Here is a 20,780-nt window from a genome sequence, read left to right as displayed (position 1 = left end):
AATTACAAGAAAAATGAACATTTAATTACCAACTGTAAAATTACAAAAAAAAAATGAACATTCCTCAAGCATCTCAATCTATAATTTAACTTTGAAAAATCTAAATATATTGCTAAACTATTAGCCTAATCACAAATTTCATATATAACCATTAACTGTAAAATTACAAGAAGAATGAACATTCCTTACGCATCTCAATTTATAATTTAATTTTGAAAAGTCTAAATGTATCGTTAAACTCTTAGCCTAAACCTAAAGAGAATCACAATATATATATAATGTCCCGAAGCCAATCACATGTTTGGGTTTACAGCCACGCAAGTCTTTTACTTAAAAATTTTATGTAATGGTTTACGAGTAAAGCTTTTTAGAGTTGAATATTCATCTTTTCCTTATGAATCTATTTCAAATACCAAAACTCCACAAACATGTAGCTTATATATCTTATCATATCTTATCTACAAACTTATAAATAAACACAATTCTTTACTTACACATCGATTCCAAATGCCATAATGCCCTCAATTTGACATGTCCTAATTTAAATAGATCTACCTTAACTTACTTAACTACCTAGGATCTAATTCGCTAATGGTGACATCATTTATAGAAGGACCCAAAGGTGTAGCGTGAGACGAAACCGACGACGATGACTCATGAATCCCGCTACTGGAGCCGCCAGCTGGGGATCCTTCCAGGTCATACTCACTACTTTTCACGAATGCGGGATGTGTTGGATTTGGTAATGTCACAGAAGAACTGGAAATCATGAGTATGACATTAGCGATAGTCGGACGGATACCTGCATCAGCTTGGGTGCACAGAAGGGCAACGTGCATGCATCTTATGGCCTGCTCCTGCTCCTGCCCGCATCTTTCCCCTAATGTCGAATCAATCGCATTCAGAAGTTTCCCATTCTTGTATAATATCCATGCCTGCATCAAATTCATCTTCATCGTCACTTCACATCATTTCTTTAAAATTATCCAATGAAGAAGCCAAGCCAAAGGTAAATGTAAATGTATGGTAAAATTTGATGGACAGCAGTGAATATTTATATTAATTAGTTAACAGTTAAATTCGTCTTGTTCAATGAATTTCTGAAATATTTTAAAATCTGCGAACCCAATACATTAAAATATCAAATAAAATCTCACCCATTCTAATAAGGTTTGTATTTCTTTGGGAAAATTTGTATCAGTGTTTTTTCTTCCGGTCACAATTTCAAGGATCACAACTCCAAAACTATATACGTCAGTTTTCACGGATAGTTGTCCTCGCATTGCATACTCTGGCGCCATGTAACCGCTGCATATTTCAAATTAAGCAAACATTTTGTGACCAATTTAAAACACAAAGCAGAATTGTGTCATAATACATATTGTAGATTTATATTAAAACATGACAATTTCATAGATATTTATCAGAAGTCTCCTTAACATGAAATCATGCATATATAAAATTTATGACAAGTAAATTTTATTTTACCATGTTGGTGAATAAACCATAGATTAGTTAAATATTAACTATTACATTTAATAAATAGAGGGAAACATTCTTACTATGTCCCTGCAACTCTTGTTTGGATGTGACTCTCGTCTTCAGGAAAGAGTCTGGCTAACCCAAAATCTGCTATCTTTGGATTCAATCCTTCATCAAGTAAAATGTTGTTTGCTTTAATGTCTCTATGAATTATTCGCAGATGGGAATCCTCATGAAGATAAAGAAGACCACGAGCTATTCCCATGATGATGTTATAACGCTTTTCCCAATCAAGATCTCTCTTTTTTTCTGGATCTGTGTTTCAAAATATGTCATCTTTCTTTGAAAATATGAGAAGATTTCTAGAGAAAAAATTGTAAATAAAATGTATAATCAGTATGATATGGACATTGACAAGAAAAATGGAGGAGCATGTATAATCAGTATGATATGGACATTGACAAGAAAAATGGAGGTGCAGACATTGTGCAAAAATTCACTCACAAATCAATTTGTATTTTCACCACAACGCCAAATTACAAGCCACATAAATAGTGATAATGAGATCCAACAATTTCTTTGAGAGAAGAATACTATTGAGAAAATTTCTTAACATATTCTAACCACTAACAAACAAAATCTGCCTACATTCTAATGTAAACATTATTCCAAGTACCCCTTTTAATGCTTATATTTACATCATTACAAAAATTAATACTCTAAAATCTCATGGACATAGACCTTCTATCCATTATCACTAAAAAAAAAGCAAAATCCACCCAAAATTTCTAACAAATTATAAATCCTATTTACAGTTTTCTCCATAAATCTTCTCAAAATCACTTAAAAATTTCACTCTCTCAAATTTCAAAATATTTAAATAATTATTCTCATTAAAAATCTTTATCAATAATTTTATGAAATAATTATGAAATCTTTATCGACTTCATGTGAAAAAAATCCAAAATGACTTACCGAACAGAAAGGTGTCAAGACTCTTGTTGGGCAAATATTCATAAACCAGCAATCTTTCTGGTCCCTCGGCACAACACCCAATCAGCTTTACCAGATTTCGGTGTTGAACATTGGCCACAAGTTTGACTTCGTTCATAAACTCTCGTTTGCCCTGTCCAGATTTTAATGATAACTTTTTCACTGCTATTTCGCTTCCGTCACTTGTCTTTCCCTGAAAAACCAACCATTATCTCAATTTGAGTTATGTAATTTATATAATTTAAATAGCTATAATTATTTATATTCAAAAATTTATTTTAAAAAATCAAATATTATTTATCTATTAAAAATGTATTTTGAAAAATCAAATATCACAAATCTGGTCAGAATTGTATTATCAAATGCCAAAAAAATAAAAATAAATTCATACCTTGTATACAGGGCCAAACCCTCCCTCTCCAAGCTTCTTGTTTTCATGAAAATTATCTGTTGCTTCTATCAGTGCTTTTAAGGTGAAGACAACTTGTTCCTGTTGCAGTATGGTCGACGCTGGGTTGCTTTCCTGTATTCCTGTATATAAAAACAGATAAGTAAAAGAAAAAATAATTTCGTAACATAAGATGTGCTGTGCTGAATAAAGTCCAAAACTGCAGGTTTACCTTTATTCTGTGCACGGGTTAGTAGCCTCTGTGAAATGGCAGATTTCAGTTTGTTCCTCATGGCAAACAGGCAGACGATTAACACTATAACCACGCCTCCAATAACGCTCAATGTTATTGGTAACGTTTTTGAATTTTCTGTCAAATTTGAAAAAGAAAGTTTTAGAACATCAAATAGTACAATGTTATGCAATTATTTAAATTGATTTTTTTGGATCCATCCCATTTGTGTTGAATCGGAGATTCACGTTTCAAACTCATAATTGAGATTAAGATTCATTATCAAGATAGAAAGATATATGGAGTTCATCATCAAAGATTCATTATCAAGATAGAAAAATATATGAAGTTTATCATATACCTTTTTATCTTGATGATAAATCTCAGTTATAGATTCAAAATATTTAAACAAATTAACGATCACAATCACATAAATCTGAAATCTGAAATTATGATTAAAAAGACTGAAATTATGCAATTATATTAAAGAGTGATCACATAAATCTAAAATCTGAAATTATGATTAAAAAGAATCTGAAATTATGCAATTATATTAAAGAGTTCTTAGCCGTTTGACTTTAGTTCCTTTGCCGAATGAAATTGTTTTAATTCTTTCATTTTATCTAATGTTTAATTTTTTCATTTTATCTAATGTTTACAGGGAGTTCAATATAGAGGGTTGATGGTCTTTTTAAAGAGGGCTTATTGGATCATGGATAGTGGTTGATCAGAGAGAAGTTGAATGAACAAATTTGCCCCTATTATAAATTTATCAATATTATCATGATAATTTATCAATATTATCATGATCATTCATTGATTTAGTACCAGTTTGAATTTATGAAGCTGAAAATTTGCAAAAGAGTTTAATTTTCGGAATTATATGTCAAAATTTTCTGGAAAGAAGTTATGTTATGTTTTTCAGAGTTTTTCTTGTGAACTAGTTCATAGGCCAACCAGACAGAGAATTGACCCAATGACTTGATATCAATAAATGCCTTAACAGAACCACCCATCACCGTCTATTCAAAATCCATGAACTATAAAATATGATTTTATAATTAAATAAATTTTTTTAGTAAAAAAAAAAAACACAAAAACACCCCTTTACACAAACAATATTTCGCATTAAAATATCTTTGCAAAATAAAATCAAAATCTCTAATAATTTTTATCCAGGGATCCTAAATGTACTGTTTTGTACTGTTTTATAATCCAAATGACCCAAATCATACAGATACATACGAAGAGATGGAGATTGTATAGAAATTACTTGATGTTCCATTCGCTGGAGGAGTTTCGAGAACTCCTGTGGGAGGGTTTGCGCCAGACGATCCGGAGGATGGAGGTGGACTAGTACTACTCCCTCCTGTACCGTTAAAAATGGGGTATATTTCATATCGGACCGTGCAGCTTCCTAACAATGCTTGAGCTCCTTGCCTTGAAGAACAACATTCATGGATATCATTTCTTGCTGTTTCCAAACAAGATCTGCAGTCCTTAATGGATAAATCTCTCAAGCACTGAACTAGACCATAAATGGTGGTGCCAGAATCATATACATAGGATCCTTGACTGAATCCATTATTTGCAGTGTCATAAGCTTGATTAGACAGGTAGGAAAGGAGATTTGAAGTGGCGGTGTTAAAATTGGATATATTATTTGTAACCATAACTTTTGCGTTTTCCAGTTCATCCCCTTTGGTGTCTAGCTTTGAAAAGAAGCTATAGTTCTCGTATCTCAGGAAGCATTTATCCCGCCATTCTTGACCACCTATGTCGTTTACGCAAAGTTGTCGAATGCTATTGTTTGCTTGCTGTGCGCAGATTGAGCAGTCATTCTGAGGTACGTTCTTACCTATGCACTGGAAGAGGCCATACACTCTGTTGGGACTTTGGCCATACACTGAAGTGTTGTACCCTGTTTGAGGTGCGTTCTTCAGTAGATCATCCATTACCCTATTCAGATTGCTCGAAAATGTACTTCCAACAGCGTAACTGGAAACATTATTGCATGTATAAAGCCGCATCTCTGATATAACCGAAGGAAAACTGGTAATGAATAGTAAACCGGTCAAATAAAATAAAGTAGTTGCTTGCTTCAAGGAATTAGCAGCAAAGTATAAATTACACTTATCCGAGTTTGTCATGATCTTGGATCTCGCAGGCTTTGTCTAGGATTCTGATCAATATGAGATGCAAGCTGGGGCTGTTTCAGTGGTGAAATTAGATCATAGAGACAAGTGATGCAATTTTATCAACAGCTAGGCAGGGGGTGCAAAATCGCCTATGTTGCTCCAGAACGCTGAATTACCACAGTCGACTAGAATTGGAATTCTGAAACTTGGGGGAAAAAGATTATGTAAACGTGGATGGTGAATGGTCCGTCTACAATAGCTCGCTTCTTCTATTACATGATTAAAAGATGATGGCAGGGTTGGCAGGGTTGGAATTTCAAAACAGAATTATTGGTTAAATTTTATAGTAGTTGTCTATTGAGGTGGAGGAATTGTCTGGATAGTGAAAGCAAAAAAATTTCAAAAAATCGTTTGAATTTTGTTTTTGACGGTGGAAATGGATTCAGCACCATCAAAAATGTCTAAGACACCTAAAATTTTGAAGTTTAACAATAACTTGGATTTACAAAAATCTTTGCCAGATTTTCTCTAAATATCACTACTGTAATTTTCAGAGCTCCTGTTAATTAGACTAAAACAATTTTATAGTTTTCACTTTTTAAAACAATTTTATAGTTTTCACTTTTTTTTAATGTAAAAAATTTATAATTTTTTACTGAAATCAAACCATTTTCACAATTTCAAAAAAATGCGAATAATTTTATAAATTTTTAACTAGTTTCAAACCCATCTTCACAATTAAAAAAAATACCAATAATTTTGTAATTTGTAACTTATATTTAACGATTACAAATTAGTCTGTGATAGGCAATTTCCCCATTAAATTCCATCCCTGGTAGGTGCGCCATCCCTAGTAGGTGGGCGTATACTGTTCATAAAATGTTCGAAAGTCCATCTTCTCCGGTCGACCTCGGACTCGGAGAGCTTCAAATTCACGTGACTTGCTTTTGTCAATAGCCGTTACAACGGGGTGGTCCCCTCCCAATTGAAAAGTTTGTACGGGTAAGTTCGTTGTTCACATTACGGATTGAAAAGTTTTATTGGTTTGAGTAAAAGTGATATTTTGTTCCATTATTCCAAAAAAAACAGACTTTTATTGGTTTTTCGAGGGATATATTTTACAGTTCAGTATGAAAGTTATTTGTAATTTTATAAATATTCAATATAGATTTTAGCCTCTTTTAATTTATACATTATATTATTAAAATAAATTAGTAAAAAAAAAAAACTCAAAATTAAAAATAATAATATATTTTTAATTTACTAAGAAAAAAGTAATCTCATAATTTATAATATTAAAATAAGTAAATTGCAACGTATTCATAATTTTCGATTAAAAAACAATTTAATAATTTATAATATTCAAACAAATAATTTCAAATAAAAAAATCAAAACATATCTAAAAAATAATAAATTAGTAAATAAAACTAATAAATAATATAAATATAAATAAAAAGAGTTGGTTAATTTATTTTTATATGTAAAATGGGAAATGCTTGTTTTTAGAGAGACTTGGTATTTCTAAGCTCATGATACATCTAAAGTTAAATAGATCTAGGTTGGTTTATATTTATTGTATTATTTATAATAATTATAATTCTATTAGTTAATATTTTCATGTTATTTCAAAAGTTTTTTTCTGTTTTCTTTAATTCTTTTTGTTATACTTTTTAATTTTTTTTATTATTTTCAAATGTTTTAATGAAGATGTCTACAAGTGAATTACACTACATCAAATCAAATGGTATATCATAATCATATTGATGTGCTTGGTTCAATAATAAAATCTAAGATTTTTTGGAGAAGTGTTATCAATAAAAAATCTAGTATTATTCACCTATTTCTCATCTAAATAATCTTGTATCTTCCTAAGCCACACAATATCCTTTGTCATCTTTGCAACAACCACATCTAGTATCTTTCTAAGCCACACAATATCCTTTGTCACCTCTATAATAACCACATCTAGTATCTTCCTAAGCCACACAATATCCTTTGTCACCTCTACAATAACCACCTCTGCAACAACCACATGCTCTACCTTTGGAGTGGAATATACTACAATCAATTATTTGAATGATTTCCAAGAGATGGTTGTTGATCCAAGACTCACGAGGTATCTTGAATTAAACACTCCATCATCCTTGTCCTCATCAAGATCCTCCTTGATGGAGGGAACAATGAAATACAAACAAATACATATGAACCAATAAGATGATCAACCCCAAACATGATTTATTGATTCTCTCTCTCTCTCCCTCTCTCTCTCTCACACACACACACAAAGACACACACAATTTCTTATATAGAAACCTAGGATAACTCTAGAAAAATCTAGAGATGAACTTTCTTGAACTAGGTTTACTAGTAATATACAATCAATCTCCACAACTCAACTCTTATAGAGATTTTTACAATTAGAACATTAAATAGCAATAGTAATTACAATGTTCCAACACCCCCTTTTATTAGGAACATTGATTATTGTAACACTAACCATTTGAAAATGCATATATGGACTTACAATCCTTACAAAATTCATAACATGATCATATGCTCATAACTAGGCAAACAATGCTTAAGATCAATTCAAAAAACTTATTCTACCTCCTTTATTTCTGCATGCTGGTGCAATAGGCCCTCAACTCTATGCACTTGTTGTTGTTGCAACAAACACCCTCCAAATTTTTTCCAATACTTGAATTTTGGAGCCTACTATGGATCTTGCGTTCGATCGTTCCATAGTCACTTCTTGGTCGGTCAATGCTTTGATAAGTATTTGAGCTTGCTTTTGGATCGTAAGTGTTAAAGTCAATTGCTCACACATGCTCAATCCCTAGTGCATTCATGAAAGCATTCCTTCACACAAGCTTGAATAGGCGTGGCACATTCCACTAAGACAATGCCTATGCAATGTTCAACCCATGTTGGCAGTCATTGCACATTGTCATTGATAGTCCCTCACTTTGTTTGCGATCGTACTTCTATTTCATTGAGTTTCTTCAACTGTCGCCTTTTCTGCACTTTCATCTTCACAATTGTCGTTTTCATGCTTATGACCATCATTTTTTCTCGTGTTCACTTTAATTAGCATAATTTTCATGTTATCTTCATCCTAGCATATGTCGTTTTCATTGTTGTTCACATATCACAAGTGTCATTCACACTTTTCTTGTCATATCACAAGTGTCGTCTTTAGGCGTAGGAATTTCCACTTGTCACGTAAAGCGGAGTTTTGACTTGTTTCAAGGGGAAATTTTTGTGATAATGAGTTGTTCTTATCATGTAGACATGTTTCACACTCATTTCCAAAGTTTCAAGCACTGTCGCACAAGTGTCGTCATTGTTGTCATAAAGTGTACCTTTAGTGTTGCACTTGGGGAAAGTTGTCACAATGTCATCACATTGAGGGAAGTATGTTGTTAATGTTTTCTGAGTGATCAATGTTGTGTATTCAATTGTTCTAAGTGTGTGATCATGATCAAGTTTTGTCCTTGTTCACTTTGGCTCACTGATTCCACACTTAGCCTCATCTGGAAAATTTCACTCCTGGGAAACTTGACCTCACTCAACCTTATTGAACTGTTCATTGCATAGTATTAACCCTCAATCCTTTACCTTTCTTCTTGGAACTCCACATTATGTAGTCACAATGCCTAACTTTGACCCTTGAGCTTCAGAACTGCACTTGAGCCTCAAGCTTCTAGCCTGACACCTTGAGCTATACAATTGCACAATCCTTGAGACCGTTCTCCCTTTAGAATTGTGCAAGCCTCAAGTCTCAACCTTGATCCCTTGAACTCCTCAACTGCATAATCTCCCAACTTGTTCTCTTATCTGAAATGCACATTGGGAAACTTCGAGCCTCAAGCTTGACCTCCTGAGTTCCCCAACTGTGCATTCACTTAGCCCAAGTCCTCAGAACTACACACTACATAGTCTCAAGCCTCAAGCCTCCATCTTGAGCCCTTGAGTCCCTCAACTATATAGTCCCTATGCCTAGGCCTCCTCAACTGCGCATTGGGCAGTCTCAAGGCTCAAGTCTGCAGCCTGAGTCCTTGAGTCCCTCATTTGCATAATCCTTTGACCCTAACCATCATGAACTGCACATTGTGCAGTCTCAAGCCTCAGTCTCGAACGTTGGCCTCTGGATTTATGCAATCCCTGATTTAGTCACTCAATCAGTCACCAGTTATAGCCCTAACAAGAGATTTTATGAAGCATCTTAGGAAAGGGGTTTATCATACTGATGTCGTCTTGTCATGAGTGATTTGTAGTCGAGGTATTCTATTATGTCATGACAGGATGATCATGAAGTAAATGGAGAAGGAGACCATGCTAGAAGATACCCTTGTCACGATCAAGAGAAGAAAAAGGGACATTGGTTTTCAATAATAGTTGAAGACCAAGACCACATTGGAGACTCCTTATCTTCAAGTCATGAGGAGGAGGAAGGAGAAGAGAATGTTCCATCTTTCAAGAAGACAAAAATGAAGCAACAACAAAGAGTAACTTGATAGTGCCTTGTCATCATGCAATTCATGTCACCAATGTCATGTCATGTCATGTCATCAGTCATCATCTTCCACATAATTTTATGGAATATGTAATTAAACATTGGAAAATTTATTGTATAAGTGGAAGTCCAAGAGTCATCCATGTAACATGAAATTCATGTAAGAAGTCAAAGAGTCATGTAAGAAGTCAAAAAAGTCATGAGGGTAGTCCAAGAGTCACAAAGGAGGTGATTGGTCACCTCATTTGTTATATATACACCTTCATTGTACAAGCAAAGCACTTTTCACCTTGGCTTCTCCCTTGAGGCATCAGAGAGACAAAGTTAGTACTTTTAGGGAGCAAGTCATGGCTCCAATGCTCCACTATTGGAGCTAGTGATGCTCATTGTATTCATGTATCTTTGGACTTTTACTTAATACTTGAAGCCTGATGGCTGACACATTTTCATGCATGGATTGTGAATATTTGTAAGACTGTTCTGTGAATATTTATGATTCATTTTTGCTTTCACTTGTACTAAAGTAGTTGAACTATTTCGGTTATTTTAGTGTTTATCTAATTGAAAATGTGTTATAATGGTTATAACAAACGTCACATCTATGTGGACTATTCTGCTTGATGTTAGGCGATTATATTTTCACTTGTGTTCATCTTAATAGGGTGGTATTATCACCTCTCTCTTGGAGGCCCACCTTTCCTCAATCTGTAGTAGAAGAACCTTGATACACCTGCAAGTGAACATTCACCAGGAAAACTCGCTTTTCACGAAGACACATACACGCTTCTCTCTCTTGCTGATATCTAAAGCAAAGGCATATATATAAGAATATATGGCAACCAGGCCGATATCTCTGGATGGGGCTCCTATCCCAAATGGTGTGAGGTCTAATTGGGACTTCACATCGAGGAGACCCCCTTGGTTGACAGGTTTCCAACACCATCAACAATACTATATGTTTTTTCCCCTTTTGCTTTAAATTTTATAATGTGTGTACATTTTGTTCTTCTTCATCTTCATCTTTACTTTGGTCTTCCTCTTAAATATTTTCTCATCCTTTTGTGTATTCTTAATTTACATCTACTCGTACTTTATTTATTATTCATTAAACATTTATGTTAACCCATGTATGATAAGAACCAACATCTTGTTTTTTCATCTCCTGTTCCACTGCCACAATAACTTCAACAACTCTAATAGTTTCATTCATTTTTCCCATTCCTTCTTTTGTTGTAGTTATGATAGATTTTCCATACCCACATTCATCTCCATCTTACTTGGACTTGGAAAGCCACTCCCAAAACAATGTTAATTCAACATCATAATTAAATTCAACATTAATTGGAGTCTCATTCATGTCTTGAACAACTTGCATTGCTAGATTCTCCTCACATTTTACTACCATTGCAAAGACAATTTCATTTTCATCTTCAAATTCAATTTCATCATCCAGATATGTATCTACATGGTGGGATTCACTTTCTTCACCATGTTCATTCTTGCTGTCTTGTACAAAGTTACATTTTATTCTACAAAATTTTCTGCATTACTCAAGAAAATTGTAGTTTCCATGTCTTGTTTATTTTATTTTGCTTTAGAAGGCTCTTCCATAACATCCCAAATTATTTCTACAATATCAAAATATTCTATTTATTTTGTTAAAATAGTCATTTCATTAATGATTGAGATTCTCTATAACTTGTTTTGATGTTAATCGTTATTGCTCCCCCTTTCATTGTATGTCATCTCTAAAATATCCAAAGATTTTTGGAACTTGGTCACTGCTAAGATTTTGAGAAAAAGGTTCTCATCCTAGAATTATTTAATGAACAATAATGTTACATCATTCTTCTTGTTTACTATGAGTTGATCCTTCTAATATTGAATCATGGCTTTTTAGGATGCCTAATTTGGGGCTTCTTCAAACTAATTCATCACAATATCCTGTAAATCTTCCGCACATAGTATAATTCTTATTTTAGCACAAAAAAAACACAACTTTAACCAAAGGAATTGGGAGGTGGTCACAAATAATAACTACTTCTCATATCCATGATGATAATTCCAAATTTAGTCAAATTCACTACAAAATGTCAATCCTATGTCTTTAAATTTGTTGTCAAGGCGATTTTCAATTTCGGTATTTTCTACCTTTGCTAATGAAAAGAGGATATTTTGGATGTGTGAGTATGTTGTTGTAACATTATCTAGTTTTGATAAGTTAGCATATTAGTCAAATAATTTTGAAAATGTTAAGATAGGATATAGATGCAAAGAATGAAAAGTTAAAATGTTAGGAAAATTTGATGTTTTATATGCATCCATAGATTCAATAAAATGTTAGGTGTTAGCTGTCTTAAATAAAGAAGGCAAATGAAAATAAAATGTTAGGGAAGTAAAAGAAAAGGAAGGCTTCATTTTACGTTTTTGAAAAATGCACAAGTTGCTAGTCTAAATGCGTCATAACCAAACATCCATTGTGTTTTCATGTGCAAAAGAAATTGAAAAAAGAGTGAAGGTTACTCTAAGGTTTATATGCTTATTTTGGATATTAACACTATCCTAAGTTTTAAAACCCCATATCCTAAGTATTAATCCCATATCACCCCTCCGCCAATCCATTCAAATCATATTCATTTTCCGAAGTTAACACCCCCCTTATATTTCATATTTCCCAACATTACATTAAATATCGATTCCCGACCCCACTAATTAATCCTGTCACATCACGATTAATTCTCTGCCATATCACCCTTCATCTTCGCTTATCTCCTCTCATCCGATGACCCTCACGTAATTTTGACCCTCCCTCGCCATTCAAGCTTTACTGTCGCGGGGGGGTCTGAAATGGGCGGTATACCAAACCGCGCCCGCCCCTACGTAGAAGCTCCACAACGTTTTGGACCCGCCATAAGGAAAACCACAAACCGCTCATCCCCCCTCCAAAAAGCTGAATTCCTTATTCACGATACCACCTACCTCACCGTTGTGCATATGCCATTCCTTTGCTGCCACCTCATCCACCTGTTAACCCCATCAAATCATATTCATTCCCTCCATAATCAATCTGCTAGGCATTTAATTTGCTTAGCCATTAACTCAACGAACCCGCGCCACCAATGGAAAACTAGAAATCCTATATAAACCTTCTTCTTATTTGTCTACAAGTTACAAAATTCTTGTTTTATCACTGCCATTGATTTGATTACAGGTTGCTCACTAGATCCTGACATTGTCAATTGCCAGCTAAACTACCTGTATGATCATTTTTGAATTATTCCTTCTGTTCTTGGCCCGAGAACTTTTTGTCTGTCTATGAATTGTCCCATTTCCCAATCAATTTTTCACTATCAGCCTTAGCCATCATGCCTCCCAAGTACAAAGGACTAGAGGAAATTGTCAATCCTCTGATCTATCCTCTTGTAGATCTTCACCATATCCCTATGGCTTATAGAGACTACAGGATCCACGAAACACTCTATGAGCTCGACCTCTTCGAGATGTACTGCTAGCTCGAAGATAAATATATTGACAAATCAAATGATATCTAGTTGTGGGAGTCAAACCTACCTCATTACATCTTTCCTCGTACCCACATCACTCCTGATTTCATTAGAAAGTGTCATGCCTCATATTTGCCAAGCTAAAGGGCCATAGTCAACCCCACTGGAAAAATTTTATTCACCATAACCCCTTAGGCTATTGATCAAATTATGCAAGCCTCCACAATAAATAATGCTACCCCATTTTCTTATGAAGATCTGCTTGAAATATACAAGAAATTAGACTTTGCTCAGAGAGCCCAAACTCTTGAATTATTCTGAACATAAGATGCTGCATTACCAAAGAAAAATCCTCCTTATCCCTCCTCCATATTCCCTGAAAGATCCAAGAAAATAATCACTATCATTTCCTACCTTCTTGGCTGCTACTCTGGTCAATGGGTAGATGAGGCCATTATAGGATTTTTATCCATCTTTTCTAATGATGCTAAGCCCTCAATTGTGTTCAATTTCAGCCATTTTCTTGTAGAGTCTATTCATCAGCAACTAGTCAAGTTTCTCGTAGATGAAGTATTCAAATATGCCTTTGTCTTAGTCTACATGTTCCTATACTTTTAGGGGGACAACATGAACTTGTCATTGCAAAAGCTGGATGAGAAAGGAAACCAACAGTCGGTCATTTTCTGGACCACTATGGTTATGAAAGCGCAGAAAGAATATACTTACAAATAGTTTACTGAGATGTTTATCCATCCAGCCATAGGCCTCCTAAGAAGCAGAAAAGAACCAAGGATTAATTAAGAAATCAAAAAGGTCTTGTAGCTGTCAGAACATGTACAAACAGGAGACTGGTACTTATATGAGAATTACACAGAGATAAGGACTTTTGGATGTGAGCTGCCACTATATAAGTTGTCAAAATTCCTCCCCATGAGGATTTTTGCCTTAGAATACATTAGGCAGATGATCAACATGGATGGAGTCCATTTTGTTGTTGCCAAGAAAAAGTCTCAGTTTAAGATAAAAATGCAGGTTGGCCCATTTATTTACAACAGCAAGACAACAGGTGAAGAGGCTCACAAACTTCTCAGGGAAATGCAGTTTAATCTTAGTTTTACCTGGTCCTATGATCCATTAGGGATAATTTCCAAATTAAGGGTAGAAACCAAGTTTACTCCTTATTTTCACACACCTAGGCCAGAGATAGAAAAATATAAGAATCAACTAGAGTGAGTTGATAACACATTACAGGAGGCAGAAGAACAACAGGTCTCCTCATCAACAGTGTAGACTCCTACAATGCAAGAGAAGACATCCAAGAGGAGTAGAGAGGAAGAGTCTCCTTTAGGGACTAATATCTTTACTGAGGGATTTAAAATCATGTACAGAAAGAAGGCTAAGCTTAGTTCCAGACTAAGCCTTAGCAAAGATTTAGAGAAACAGATTCTTATCACCACTAATGAGCCTCTTGTATCTTCATTAGTGGGTGATCAGTCTACACAGTCTCCTACCACCTCCACGACCTCACAAGAGAAGCAACAAATTATGCACACAGGTACATCTACTTCAAGCGAGCCAAAGAAGAGCATTATGGATATCTTCAAGGAAATAAAGATCAGAAATGAAGCCTTGAATATAAACACATACAACCAGTTTTGGAATCAGACTTCAGGTGCCCAAAGCAGGCTACTGTTAGCCTTTGAATCAAAGAAGGGGAAAATGCAGATAACATTCCTTCAGGCACAAGTTCCTCAGCCCAAAGGAGCATCATAATATAGAAAGACATCTTTTGAGTTTGATGTCAAAGATATACATCCCATTGACCAAATGGAGATGCATAAACAAACTGGGGAAATGATCTTCTCTACTGTAACTAGCACAACTATGACCTTGTCCAAATTACAGGTCACACTAGCAAATGTTCAGTCACAGCTAAAGATGGAGAAAGTTTCAACTCTTGCCAAAGATACCAAGATTAAAACCTTGGAAGATTTGGTAATCAAACTGGGTTATGATCCTACAAACATCAATGCTACAGAGGAGCTGATCAAAAAGAAGAATTTGGATATAGCAGCACTAAGGAAATAGTTGAAACTCCTAGCTACTGAATATCCCCTAGCCAAGGATATTGTAGAAGCAAAGACTGAAAAGGCAGACATGATGAAACTCATCATGGAGCAGACTACTCAACTTAAGCAGATGGAGACAGAGATGGACAAATTAATCAAGGAAAAGGAGAAGGCTTTTAAATAGACTACTCCTTTAGAAGCACTTCCTATCATAGTCATTTCGACTGCCATATTAGCTACCACCAGTACAGGAGAGGCTACAGACCAGTTGGCCAGTGCAGTTCAAAATATGTCCCTGCAGACTGAAGAGATTAAGAAACTGCATGATCAATTAAAACTACTGGAGGATCATCAAAAGAAGTCTAGCATTTTTCATGCAACAGAGCTTTAGAGAGCTCAGAATCAAGTTGAAGCATGGAAGAAGTTAGCCACTGAGTCTTCCATTGGCTACACTCTTGGTAGTGTCAAAGAAATTATCTAGAACAACATCATAGAGGAGATTGATGAAATATGGCCATGTATCCAGATCATTTTTGAGTAGAAGGAATTAATGGAAAAGGAAAACCAGAGAATTTCTAATATAAATGCTCAGCTGGGAGAGATGCCTTCTACAACCAACAACATAATAAGGTTTCTCAATTCTAAGAACATGTATGAACTGGATGATCTAGGAGTGGATGACAGGACTGAAACCATTTTAGAGGTAAAGAAAGTCCTGACTAAAAAGAACTTGGTCTTGCAGTTAACTAAGAAGTGTCACACTCTGGAAATTGCAGTCAATAGATTTTTCACAAGAGTTGATGCCTTAAACAAGAAGGGTCTGCCTTCACTGTTTGTCATCAATGATAAGTTAAATCACTAGGGAGGATTACTTGAAGAAGCTAGAGGACATTGCCAATGACACAACCAAGTCCTCCAACATCAAAGGTTCCATGATAGGCATGGCGTTTTATGAGGCCATCAGTGACATATGTTTTATTCAGAATGAGATAAAAAATAGTTTTACTATAAAACCCACTTTTGCCAAGTATATTGAAGTAGATGAGATCTACCACATAGTAACTAAAATATCCATTAAAATATCAATTCCAAATGAAGAACCGTGGGAAAAATTGTGCGAATATCAAGATTAGTGGAAAGATCAGTTTTTCGGCGCAACACTAGAATAGTTGCTACTCAGCAACAACTTTCCATCAAAATAGGCCCAGATGTGCAGATTCATTCTTTTTGATCGAATTCCTTCCCTTTCAGTTTGTTTTAAGAAATCATGCCTTGTCACTCAGGCATTTATTGTAATATTTTGTATTTTTGTTTAAATACTTCATTCTGTTGAAGTATTCAGGGTTGCACCCTTGAGCTAGTTACCACATAGATTTGTACTAAGCTGGAGCATTTTTTATTGAATAAAATATTTTAGATTTACTTCATATGGCTTCTCTGTGATTTGTTTTCATTATGTTTTCCATTATGTATTCCTCATATAATTTAATTTTTTTACAGTCATCCGATTGAAAATTTAATTGAATCTCAATTTCATTTTCAATCTATTGTGAAGTCGTAATTTAATTAAGAGATTAATTTACATGATGCCTGTTACTGTAAATTCTTCTTTAAATTTAAATTGCACAAGATTTCTATAATGACTTGATTATATTTTGTTAATTAAGAAAACACAGTTTTGTTGGGCAAATATTCATAAACCAGCAATCTCTCTGGTCCCTCGGCAAAACACCCAATCAACTTTACCAGATTTCGGTGTTGAACATTGGCCACAAGTTTGACTTCGTTCATAAACTCTCGTTTGCCCTGTCCAGATTTTAATGATAACTTTTTCACTGCTATTTCGCTTCCGTCACTTATTTTTCCCTGAAAAACCAACCATTATCTCCATTTGAGTAATGTAATGTACATAATTTAAATAACTATAATTATTTATATATTTAAAAATTTATTTTAAATAACAAATTTACTGAAATTATTTATCTATTAAGAATTTATTTAAAAAAATCAAATATCACAAATTTGGTCAGAATTGTATTATCAAATGCCAACAAATAAAAATAAAAATAAATCCATGCCTTGTATACAGGGCCAAAGCCTCCCTCTCCAAGCTTCTTGTTTTCATGAAAATTATCTGTTGTTGCTTCTATCAGTGCTTTTAAGGTGAAGACAACTTGTTCCTGTTGCAGTATGGTCGACGCTGGGTTGCTTTCATGTATTCCTGTATATAAAAACAGATAAGTAAAAGAAAAAATAGTTTCGTAACATAAGATGTGGTGTGCTGAATAAAGTCCAAAACTGCAGATTTACCTTTATTCTGTGCACGGGTTAGTAGCCTCTGTGAAATGGCAGATTTCAGTTTGTTCCTCATGGCAAACAAGCAGACGATTAACGCTATAACCACGCCTCCAATAACGGTCAATGTTATTGGTAATGTTTTTGAATTTTCTGTCAACTTTGAAAAAAAAAGGTTTTCGAACATCAAATAGTACACTGTTATGCAATTATTTAAATTGATTTTTTGGATCCATCTCATCCCATTTGTGTTGAATTGGAGATTCACGTTTCAAACTCATAATTGAGATTAAAATTCATTATGAACCTAAAAAGATATATGAAGTTCATCATGTACCTCTCTATCTTGATGATGAATCTCAGTTATACATTCAAAATATTTAAACAAACTAACTGTCACAATCACATAAATCTGAAATCTAAAATATGATTAAAAAGACTCTGAAATTATGCAATTATATTAAAGAGTGATCGCATAAATCTAAAATATGAAATTATGATTAAAAAAATCTGAAATTATGCAGTTATATTAAAGAGTTCTTAGCCGTTTGACTTCAGTTTCTTTGCCGAATGAAATTGTTTTAATTCTTTCATTTTATCTAATGTTTAATTTTTTCATTTTATCTAATGTTTACAGGGAATTCAAGGGAATTCAATAGAGAGGGTTGATGGTCTTTCTAAAGAGGGCTTATTGGATCATGGATAGTGGGTGATCGGAGAGAAGTTGAATGAACAAATTTGCCAATATTATAAATTTATCAATATTATCATGATCATATCATTGATTTAGTAACTGTTTGAATTTATAAAGTTGAAAATAATTAATTTTTGGAATTATATGTCAAAATTTTCTGGAAATGAGTTATGTTATGTTTTTCAGAATTTTTCCTGTGAACTAGTTCATAGGCCAACCAGACAGGGAAATGAGTAATGTTATGATTTTTAGAGTTTTTCCTGTGAATTAATTCACAGGTCAACCAGACTGGGAATTGAACCAATAACTTTATATCAATAAATGCTTTAACAGAACAGCCCATCACAATTTATTCAAAACCCATGAACTATAAAATATGATTTTATAATTAAATAAAATCAATTTTCTGGGAAAAAAAACAAACAAAAACACCCCTTTACAACAACAATATTTTGCATTAAAATATCTTTGCAAAATAAAATCAAAATTTCTAATAATTTTTATCCAGGGATCCTAAATGTACTGTTTTATAATCCAAATGACCCAAATCATACAGATACATACGAAGAGATGGAGATTGTATAGAAATTACTTGATGTTCCATTCGCTGGAGGAGTTTCGAGAACTCTTGCGGGAGGGTTTGCGCCAGACGATCCGGAGGATGGAGGTGGACTAGTACTACTCCCTCCTGTACCGTTGATGTGGTATATTTCATATCGGACCGTGCAGCTTCCTAACAATGCTTGAGCTCCATGCAGCTTCCGAACTATAGCTGTTTTTCAAAGCTAGACACCAAAGGGGATGAACTCGAAAACGCAAAAGTTATGGTTACAAATAATGGATTCAGTCAAGGATCCTATGTATATGATTCTGGCACCACCATTTATGGTCTAGTTCAGTGCTTGAGAGATTTATCCATTAAGGACTGCAGATCTTGTTTGGAAACAGCAAGAAATGATATCCGGGCAATTCTTCCGGCTAATTAGACTAGGACAATTTTATGGTTTTCACATTTTTATTTTATTTTATAAAAAGTTAATTTTTTTTTTTAGAGAAATCAAATCCATTTTCACAATTTCAAAAGTAGTAATTTTATAAATTTTTAACTAATTTCAAACCCATCTTCACAGTTAAAAAAAAATACCAATAATTTTGTAATTTTTAACTTATATTTAACGATTACAAATCAGACTGTGATGGGCAATTTGCCCATTAAATTCTATCCCTGGTAGGTGCGCCATCCCTAGTAGGTGGGCGTATACTGTTCATAAAATGTTCGAAAGTCCATCTTTCTCCGGTCGACCTCGGACTCGGAAAGCTTCAAATTCATGTTCAACTTGCTTTTGTCAATAGCCGTCACAACGGCGTGGTCCCCTCCCAATTGAAAAATTTGTACGGGTCAGTTCGTTGTTCACATTATTTCTCTGTCCTGATTGAAAAGTTTTATTGATTTGAGTAAAATTGATATTTTGTTCTATTATTCCAAAAAAATCAGATTTTTATTTGTTTTTCAAGAGATACATTTTAGAAAGTTATTTGTAATTTTATAAATATTCAATATAGATTTTAGCATCTTTTAATTCTAACATTATATTACTAAAATAAATGAGTAAAAAAAAAATAAAATACTCAAAATTAAAAATAATAATGTATTCTTAATTTTATATTAAAAAAAATAATCATAATTTATAATATTAAAATAAGTAAATTGCAACGTATTCATAATTTTCCATAAAAAAACAATTTAATAATTTATAATATTAAAACAAATAATTTCAAATAAAAAAATCAAAACATATCTAAAAAATAATAAATTATAATTGATTAGTAAATAAAACCAATAAATAATATAAATATAAATAAAAAGATTTGGTTAATTTATTTTTATATGTAAAATGGGAAATGCTTGTTTTTAGAGAGATTTGGTATTTCTAAGTTCATGATACATCTAAAGTTAAATAGATCTAGGTTGGTTTATATTTATTGTATTATTTATAATAATTATAATTCTATTAGTTAATATTTTCATGTTATTTCAAAAGTGTTTTTGTTTTCTTTAATTTCTTTTATATATATATATATATATATATATATATATATATTTAATCTTTTTATTTTCAAATGTTTTGATGAAGATATCCATAAGTGAATTACACTACATCAAATCAAATGGTATATCATAATCATATTGATGTGCCTCGTTCAATAATAAAATCTAAGATTTTTTGCAAAAGTGTTATCAATAAAAAAATCTAGTATTATTCACCTATTTTTCATCTAAATAATCTAGTATCTTCCTAAGCCACACAATATCCTTTGTCATCTTTGCAACAACCACATCTAGTATCTTTCCAAGCCACACAATCACACAATATCCTTTGTCACCTCTACAATAACCACATCTAGTATCTTCCTAAGCCACACAATATCCCTTGTCACCTCTACAACAACCACCTCTGCAACAACCAC

General features: G+C 33.5%; 1 protein-coding gene across 5 annotated transcripts; it reads right to left on the bottom strand.

Annotated features, from left to right (window-relative positions):
• Positions 1-384: 384 nt before the first annotated feature.
• On the bottom strand, positions 385-19,284 carry LOC149169118 (cysteine-rich receptor-like protein kinase 10). Of its 5 annotated transcripts, XM_089428573.1 has the most exons (11): positions 18,904-19,284; positions 17,633-17,660; positions 17,401-17,543; positions 17,069-17,188; positions 4,369-5,093; positions 3,096-3,233; positions 2,867-3,006; positions 2,458-2,668; positions 1,563-1,797; positions 1,158-1,308; positions 385-935 (listed from the first exon to the last, which is right to left on the bottom strand). In XM_089428573.1, the coding sequence occupies exons 4-11, from the start codon at positions 17,086-17,088 to the stop codon at positions 570-572; spliced, it is 1,986 nt and encodes a 661-aa protein (XP_089284699.1). In that variant the 5' UTR covers positions 17,089-17,188; positions 17,401-17,543; positions 17,633-17,660; positions 18,904-19,284; the 3' UTR covers positions 385-569. The 5 variants fall into 5 exon arrangements, with proteins under 5 accessions (XP_089284699.1, XP_089284700.1, XP_089284701.1 ...); XM_089428574.1 differs by lacking the exon at positions 17,633-17,660; XM_089428575.1 differs by lacking the exons at positions 17,069-17,188; positions 17,401-17,543; positions 17,633-17,660.
• Between the last annotated feature and the right edge of the window lie 1,496 nt (positions 19,285-20,780).

The sequence above is a fragment of the Pinus tabuliformis genome, chromosome 4_2 (genome assembly GCF_031772625.1).
Source record: "Pinus tabuliformis cultivar Carrire ecotype Pingquan chromosome 4_2, CPIR1, whole genome shotgun sequence".
Classification (NCBI taxonomy): Eukaryota; Viridiplantae; Streptophyta; class Pinopsida; order Pinales; family Pinaceae; genus Pinus; species Pinus tabuliformis.
Note: the sequence above shows the minus strand (reverse complement) of the source record. Positions and strands in the feature narration are given on the sequence as shown.

Bases quoted from the DNA above. Each gene is read 5' to 3' on its own strand.
- LOC149169118 (XM_089428570.1), bottom strand. From the start codon at position 5,245: ATGACAAACTCGGATAAGTGTAATTTATACTTTGCTGCTAATTCCTTG. The intron at 3,007-3,095 runs GTAAACCTGCAG...TTTTATATACAG, and splicing joins AACCCGTGCACAGAATAAAG to GAATACAGGAAAGCAACCCA. The intron at 936-1,157 runs GTGAGATTTTAT...AATTTGATGCAG, and splicing joins TACAAACCTTATTAGAATGG to GCATGGATATTATACAAGAA.